The 8,834-nt window shown below is 43.9% G+C and overlaps 1 protein-coding gene across 6 annotated transcripts in view; it reads left to right on the top strand.

Moving 5' to 3' along the window:
• The window catches only part of ARFGEF3 (ARFGEF family member 3), a 93,909-nt gene continuing 85,075 nt past the window's right edge, over positions 1–8,834 (top strand). For 4 of the 6 annotated variants that reach the window (XM_038131532.1, XM_038131531.1, XM_038131529.1 and 1 more), the window contains exons 1-2: positions 1–498; positions 1,600–1,651. In XM_038131532.1, coding sequence (XP_037987460.1) covers positions 414–498; positions 1,600–1,651 — 137 coding nt within the window. In that variant the 5' untranslated portion in view covers positions 1–413. The remainder of the gene's footprint in view (positions 499–1,599; positions 1,652–8,834) is intronic. The other 2 variants (XM_038131533.1, XM_038131530.1) reach the window with 1 other exon arrangement.

Genomic DNA, 8,834 nt, shown 5'->3' with positions numbered 1-8,834 from the left:
GCTGCCGCTGCCGCCGCAGGGCCCGGCTCCGGCGGCGCCGGCTCCGCTCCGCGCCTCGTCCCACCCCAGCGCCGGGAGGGAGTCCCTGCGCTCCCGCGGGCAGGGCCAGGCCCGCCCCAGCCCCGCTGCGCCAGCGGGGCCTGCCCGGGGTGGGAGAGGAGGAGGAGGAGGAGGGACTCCGCAGCGGCAACAACTGACGTGTCCCCGCCATGGAGCTCGGCGTGATTCATCAGCGGCAGCGGGGCGGCAGCGGGGTGCCGCGCTCCGCTCCCGCCTAGGCACTGCCGCGGCGGGGACAGCCCCGCACCGCTCTGCCGCCCGCGCCGCCCTCCTCCTCCTCCTCCTTCCTCCTCCTCCTCCTCGCCGCCTCTCCTCCTCCCCCGTGGCTAGGCGAATATCCCAGGGGTGGCAAGATGGAAGAAATCCTGCGAAAGCTGCAGAAGGAGGCGTCGGGGAGCAAGCACAGGGCCATCAAGGAGAGCTGCACCTGGGCCATCGGTAAGGGGCGCGGGCGGCGGCGGCGGGCCGCCCGAGGGGGAACGGAGCGGGGCAGGAGCCGCCGATGGAGCGGTTTTGTAACGCAGGGGGCATGGAGACCTCAACAAACTTGTTCCGCGCTGAGGAGAGCCTCCTTAGCTGAGCCTCCAGCGGCTGGGAAGAGAGCGGAGCACCTGGGCCGTTCAAAATGCCCGGGAGCTCCGCGCTGCTGGAAGGGGCCGTGGCACCTGCTGCCGGTCCCGGAGAGCATCCCCGCCCTCGCCTTCCCCACCGCCTGGATCTGCTTCGTGGCTCTTGCAAGGCAGATAAACGGGTATCAGTAGCTGTCAGTTTCTGTGTATGTTTTGGAGGTGCTGTCTTCTTCTTTAAAGGCCCCCTCCCTCCTTTAAATCGTCGTGGAAAACATGCAATACAGCTTTTACGCTGGCTTATGTTCGGGAATCTATTTTAAAAGCTAGAAGTTTTGTTCTACTGGATTACATGAGCTCTTTTATCCTTGCAATATAATGATCAGTGTAACGAGTTAATCTTTCAAGGGAGTACAATCTTAGGTACATTTTAGCATCCACCCATTTTCCGAGATTGTTTGTGTCTTGAAGTGTTTTTTGACATTTACAATCTGGAACACTGATCATCAGGACCCTTAATTTAAATCAGCATAACTGGGATACTTTCAATTGCTTTAATTTTTTCGTTTTTATCCATGCATAGCAACAACATTCTGTGGTAGATCAGACCTGTTGCTGCCTTATTACTGGCCTTTCATCTTGATGTTGCATGAGTTGCTTCATTAATTGCGTGTTAGTCTTGCACAGCAGCCATGCAAGTATCCTCTATACTGTTCCAGTTTTAGTGGATGTGCTGCCAAAGTGCTGCTAAATGAAAGGGAAAAGATGGTACTCGGTGCCTTCTCATTGGGCATGCAATTGGGCAGATTTATGCGAAGCTTTGACAACTGAGAGCAGCAGTGGTTGTTGTTCTGTCAGGTGGAGTAGGTGTAAACTTTAGGATCATTGGCTCGGAGGCTGTAGCCAGATGTATTAACTGTGGTTGAACTCAGAAACTTCTTTAAAAGCCTTGTTGTTTCCTTTAATTATACAGAAACCTTGGATTCTCCCGATGCTGCTATCAAGATACCTCCATATCAGCTGAGGTAAGAACATTGAACTTGAGTTCTGTAGAGCTTGTGAGTATTTGTAACATTGAAGCAAAAATTGTGAATTAAAAGTGAGGTGAAGGAGTGGGCTGCATCTATGTGATTTCTGTAGGTTTTAGATATACATATCTAGGCTGGTAGTAGTAGATAATTTTCTGATGAGCCCTTGGCCTTTAGCCCTGAATGAAATGTAAGGAAATGTGTTAAAATGGGCATAGGTGTGTATAGTGGTGACATTGGTTAGGAAGGAGGGCTCTCTTGTGGGCTAAAGAGTTTCCCTGCTAAATTCCATCTTTCAGTAATAAGCAATGATGCTTCTTATTTCTTCTCAGTGTTCTTGTGTTCTTTTAAATCTAAATCAGGTTTTGTTACTGGAAATAAATATTCCAGAAACTAAAAATTTATGTCATCATAGCTAGGACACTGACTAGGAACTAAAATATCACAGTTTCTATGCCTACTTCTTCCTTTAGCCTGCTAGATTCTCTTGAGTGAGCCTTCTTCCCACCTCCGTTTGTACACATATAAAATGGGAGAGGTGGCATGGCCCTGATTCGTCTAGCTATTAAAAATCTCATTTTGGAAATTGTCATTGTTATGGAGTAGGTAAATAGACAAAATTATTCACTGTCCTTTCTGACAGAATCATTAGGAGTCATCAAAGGAAACCAGCAAGTGCGCTGTTTAAAACAAAAGCACATTCTTTCATACAGCCTAATAGTTAAAATGTGAAATGCTTAGGCTTGCCTTATTAGAGAATGTAATGGATGCTGAAAGATTGTGTGCATGCAAAAATCACCTCAACAAATCCATGGAGGAAATTGATTGAAATCTATCAGATGCACAGGTACCGTTCTTATCCAGAAGTACCTTAATCAGAGGAGATCGAGTTTATAAAGGTGGATGTAGGAATGCTGCTGTGTGTTTGGCCTGTCCTGTGATCCTCTCAGGTATCCACTGTGAGCTGCTGACAGGGGGGAACATATTTTTTGCTGCAATATTACTTTCCCAGGAGTGTTTTTATCACCTCAAGATTCCCTGATGCTTCTTTCATATATGCTTTACAAGGAAAGTTAGGGATTGAAGAGCTAGTTATTCCAGTCACCAAACAGAGAAAGAATAGGAGCAGTTCTTTTGCCACTCTGAATTCCTGTCAGCTGCAGTGCACAAGAGGCCTCATATCAAATGGGGGGATGGATGTAGCACAGGTCTGACATGACCAGTGCCAGACACAATGCATTTTCAGCACAGAATGGAAACAGCTGGATGACTAATTCTCAACAGGTCCACTAGAATTATGTTTACTTGACACTGTGGCTGGAGAAAACTTGGCTCTTCACCTTCCCATTTATCAGCCTCTAATATGGTGTGTGGTCTGCACCTTTAAGTGCTATTGTCATTCCCTATGAATTAGTTAGCTAGCTGTTACCACATTTCTTCCTTTTCCCCTTGCCTACTACTTCTTTACAGAGAGGCCTTTTCCTCTTTTTCCTCCAGTGTTCTTAATGATGTATTTGCTTAGTTGGGGTATTTTTTCCACTGTAAATCCCACTTTTTAAAAGTAAAGTTAATACCTTTGCAGGTGTAGCTATGATTAAATAAGCTCTTAATGTTAGACTCATCTGTAGCAATGCACATTATTACTGGATGTTTTGGAAAATGAAAGGTGCACAAGAGGATTTGGACAGAAGCTTTTGTTGTGAGGTCCTTGGTAAGGCTCAGCCACACAGCCTTAGATAGTGTGGGAGATGTTGCTAAACATACCCTTCACTCTCTGATAACAAGCTACTGCCAGGCTCCAGATCAGCACACTGGGCCACATCTTGGGCTGGAGTTTGCCTGCATGATGTGCAAATTAGATAAAAGTTCTTTGCTTGGTATTTGTTGAAAAGCAGCACCCTGATGGCTTGGTTCCTAATGCTGGAAAAGAATAGCCTGGAAAGTAGAGCAATGACTGTGACCAGAAACACAGCCAAGATGCAGGATGGAGATGTCCTGGCTGTGCCTTTGTTCTGCTTTCATCTTACATCAGGGTCAGGTTGAATCAGCTGCTGTAACACAGATCAGCCTCTGGCTGCTCATCCAATTGGAATCTTAATCTACACTTCACACTTAAGTTCTTTTCTTTCTAGAGCCAAAGAATGAAGGCTGCTCATAAGAATGAGAATATGTAAGCTCTATACTGACTTCTTTCTTACTTATAAAATAAAAAGCCATTTTCTGCTTCTGACACCCCAGTTCTAGATGAGTAGAAGCTCTTTGTAAAGTTGTCTTTTGTAAAATTGTGGTCCTAGTGTGATAATGGGGAAGACAATATGTCTCTGCTTTTCCTCAGACTATGAGCATTTGAGTTCAAGGGGTTTTTGACATGTATTATATCAACTACATAGTTACCTCCACTGTAGGATTGGGGTAGACTGTGTTCTGTCTTGTTCCTGACCTATCCATAGTTTTGTCTTGTGTTGGACTTGTGTTACTGAACATGAGGCAGACCACATTACAGTTCCCTTATGCCTGTGCAATTGATCGGGGACATCAGCTGTAGCATTTGCATGGGAGCTGTTTCCAGCAGTTATCTGGTAGCAGTTTAGATAGCACATGCCTGCTATGTTTGGGAGCACCTTTTGCTCCAAGGGAGTCCCAGTGACTGACCATCCAGACTGGAATGTAATTCTTTAATTAGTTTGATAGAGATCTGTTGGGTATATCTTCAGGGAGCTAGATGAGACTATTTTGCTGTTCAACTTCCTTTGATGTTAATTTGACTTATGAATCAAAATCCCCATTAATGATCTTACATATTGATTCTAGTGAGGGCCATTATTTAAATGTCTTGCTTCCTAAAGAGATACAAATCTCCAACAAACATAGAGTTTCCCGCAAAGTCTTGTCAGCTCTGCCTTGAGATAGGAATGTGTGTGTGATTTTTCAGTACTTTTGACTTATGATCAGAGTATTGGGCAAGTGTGTGTGATAGTAACAAAGATTAAAGTGGATCAAGAGGGAAGTGGCCTTAAGTCAGTTCAAGACTTTGCTGTAGATGTTCCATGAATTCTTGAGAAGGGAGAGTCACGTAACCGATTGGTAACTGGCCTCTTGTGATCTGTCTAGTATGATGGTATTTGTCTCTGAACATGAGTTGTGAAAATTTGGTATATACTAAGTGCTTAAGGAGGCTGGGTGGCTGACTCATAAATAATGAATTAGATAAGAGAAATTGATGTGCTTATGTTTTAATTGGTGAATTGATCACATGGAAAATAGCTTAAGAGACCTTAATGTTGTCTGCCAGCAAACAGTTGTTTGCTACTCAGCTGGGCTATATTCACTTCAGCATTTTCAGGATGGCATCTTCTCCCCTAAGGCCAGCACTATACATTGAACAAGGCTCTCTTCTTGGCTTGTTGTGATTTTAGAAGCTGAAATATGAGCTGTAAAAGGTAACTGAACAGACACAAGAAAATGAGCTTTGAAAAAAAAAATGTTTGATTGGAGCAGTTTAATACTCATGAGGATTATCTGCATATCAGAGGATAAAATAAGAGGCTAGACAGCAGTTGCCAGTCACATACTGTTTTGAAAAACCTTGGGGTTGCCAGAGTTTCTTGGAATGCATTGTCATTAAGTCATGCCTTATAGGCTATGTAAAACTTGGTGACTTGCTATCAGCAGAGACTTTGCTGGAAAGAAGAGATTGGTTGGGACTTCTGAAGGGACTTTTCTTTTTGAAAGAAACGCGAATTGGGTTTGCATGGCCAGGTTTTGGTAGCAGGAGGGGCTACAACAGTGTCTTCTGTGAGAAGCTGCCAGAAGCTTCCCCCATGTCCGGCAGAGCCAATGCCAGCTGGCTTCAAGACAGAAGTGCCCCTGGCCAAATCTGGGCTAGTCAGAAGTGGTGGCAACCGTTCTGTGATTACAAATTTAAGAAGAAGGAAAAGAGTTGTTTTGCAGCTGTTTTTGCTTCCAGAGAAGAGCGAGGTGAGAATATGTGAGAGGAACTACTCTGAAGACACCAAGGTCAGTGAAGAAGGACAAGGAGGAGGTGTTCCTGGTGCCTGAGCTCAGATTCCAGTGAAACCCATAGTGCAGGCCATGGAGAAGCACCTATGCCCCTGCAGCTCATGGAGGTCCATGGGGGCACAGAGATCCACCTGCAGCCTGTGGAGGAAACTCACACTGGAGCAGGTGGATGCCTGAGAGGAGGTTGTGAGCCTGTGAGAGGCCTGTGCTGGAGCAGGTTCCTGGCAGGTATCTGTGGACTCATGAAGAGAGGAGCAGGTTTCCTGGTAGGATTTGCATCTTTGTGGAGGACCCACATTGAAGCAGGTTGTGACTCCTTTCCCTAAGCCATGGCAGGAACAACATGTGATGAACTGACCATAAACCACATACCCTGCCTCCCTGTGTCTCTGGGTGGGAGGAGGGAGGAGTGGAGGGGAGGGTGTTTAGGTCTTATTTTACTTCTCATTACCCTGCTCTAGTTTTGGTAATAAGAAATTCAATTAGTATCTCTAATTTGAGTCAGTTTTGCCTGTGGCGGTATCTGGAGAGTGATCTCTCTCTGTCCATATCTCAAACCATGAAGCCTTCATCATATTTTCTCTCCCCTGTCCAGTTGGGGAGGAGAGTGACAGAGTGGCTTTGGTGGAAGCCTGGCATCCAATCAGAGTCAACTCACTAAAATCCCTCTTATATTTTTCATTGGCCTTTTAAAACTGATCAATATTTCTGGAGATTACAGCTGGAAGGTCAGAAGTCAGTGAGGAGCAGAGTCCTGTGTAATAACCGGCTCATGTCCGATTTTGTGTCTTCCTGCTTGTGTCCCAGTGCTAATTATGTTTGTGCTAGCTTTTGAGGGCAATTTGTGAACTTTTTCTATCGTCATGGACATGTGGGGAGGAGGACGTTTGGGGATGAAAGTGGTAGTTCTACTGTTTGGTTTTTTTTTTTTGGTATCTCTAGATTAGCATCTTACATAGTTCTTGAAAAGTATGCAGTTTATAATCTCGTAAATAAAACAACATGCTCACTCATTTTACCTTACATGTGCTCAACAAATAATAAAAGCAGTAATTGTGGTGTGATCATCACCAAACAAACAATGCTATGGAGAGTTTCAATCCACTTAGCTTTGCAGGTAATTCATCCACTTACAGAATCTTCAGTCTTGGAATGCATTTCACCTTCTCTATTGTGAAGAAATGTTTGTGGTTTCATCTTTATGTCTTCTCCCATCTCTTAATTTGTTCATGTTTTCTGTTACTTTCTTTCTACTGGGAGAGAGTGGCTAGGAAAGGTGATACATACATAGCAGATCCCCTGCTATGAAGTAAGGAGTGGGGATGGAGGAATGTTTTCTCTGAGGGTTTTTTTTCTGGGGGGTGGTTTTAGCATATCTCTCTCTATTTTACTCTTTCTCTTTTTTAAAAACAATTTGTTTCCTGCTCTTGCTGCCACAACCACCTGGCGTTAGTTGCTCCTGTGCTTTCTTCCTGGATGTGACTGCTGGGTGTGACTCATGCTGCTCAGCCATTACATGGTCACTATCTGCCATTCAGCAAGTGAATTATGAGTTCCCTGGCAGGCAGCTGGCCAAGAAGAGATTCTAGTGACACTGTGGATTACTGACCTGCATCTCCCATGCTAGTAGTTGACAGCCTGGATCCAGACTTTTGGGAGCACTTATGTAGTCCATTTGGTGTTTTGGATGGTGTATATGTACTGGTCTTGATTTAAAATTTTGCATTCTCAGTTCTAATATTGAGGAGTAGATGAGGGAAGGAAATTAGTGTTTAGAAAGGCAATGTGCCACTGATACAGTGTTTAAATCAATCTGCATGTTTAATCTGGGATATGTAAGTGGCCCTTGTCCAATGGGCAGGTATTTTTATCTCAGCAAAATTTTGCATCTGTTCTGCGACCCCAAAAGACAGTGGTGTTGGGGAGGAAAGGGAAAGGGGTATGTAGGGTCAGCCTCAGGAGTCCCTGGAAACCTGTTAGCTGGGGTTGTGACTCTTGAATGTATCGAGCAAAATTTAGCATTGTTATGAAAAAAGACACATAGTTTCTGTTACTCTTACTTGTGAACTTGAATGAGGTTTTTTTCTTGGGTTTCAGTGGTGTTTTTCTAAAAGAGCTGTGGTTGCTTTTTCTGAAGCTAACTTACTGCCTTTCCTGATGTTCTTTGTATTAGTGAACCATAATAATCACCACTGCCTTGGATCTTTGTTCCTTTTATAGACTCTTCTAAAAATTCATTATACTTTTTTGATAAAAGCCCACAGTCTTGGCTGGGCTGCAGTTAATTTTCTTCATGGGAGCTGGTAGAATGGGAGTGGGGAGTGGCTGGGTGGGGCTGAGGATGAGAGCAGCCATAGTTTTAACTGTCTGACTTCTAACAACAAATGCAACTGAAATATTGACCTAAGTAAGGTTCTAAGGATGATGATAGGATAGCAGTATGTGTGTTTGTTTTAAACATTTGATCACTTTCAGTGCTTGCAGAAGAGTAGAAAATGAGAACATCATGAAGCTTTTGATAATTGCCTTAGAGAATGAAATATGGTTGGGGGCAGGAAAGGGGTGGCACTGGAACTGAGGGGACTGTTTTCCTGCTAAATTCTCTGCTCTGATCTTTGCTCGATGCTGTGCAAGTCATGACTTTGTTTTAAAAATGAAGGAGTGGGAATAATGAAAGTTTTTTCTCACATTTCCTTTATTTACGTTCCATGAAAAGTAACAAAGCTGCAGGAAATTCACTACCTTTCATTTCCTTCAATGTTTGTTTGCTTAAGAAACTGAATATGCTGAAGTGCAGTGAGTATAAAATTACGTAATGCATTGCAAACATGGGGATATTTTTAGCAACCATCCCTTAGGTCTGTCAAGATTTAGCACTGAACTGCTGTGAAAGTTGAACGGCATTGCAGATTACAGCATTGACCTTCAAAATGTAACTAGTAATGACCAGAAATACGCCTCATTCTCCCGTTTCTTCATCTGGTTTCTGTAACTCACAGCTGCAGTGGAGAAAATAAGGTAATTTGCAGGATGTCCATGTGATGATACCTCTGTGTCTCTTTTTCCATTCCCTCAGCCTGCCTTCTTCCAGCATTATAAAACTTCTCTTGATGGAAGCTTAATTCTCATAAAACACTTTGTCATTTTGTACTTAAAATTT

Source organism: Motacilla alba, chromosome 3 (assembly GCF_015832195.1).
Source record: "Motacilla alba alba isolate MOTALB_02 chromosome 3, Motacilla_alba_V1.0_pri, whole genome shotgun sequence".
Classification (NCBI taxonomy): Eukaryota; Metazoa; Chordata; class Aves; order Passeriformes; family Motacillidae; genus Motacilla; species Motacilla alba.
This window is presented reverse-complemented; position numbering and strand designations above follow the sequence as displayed.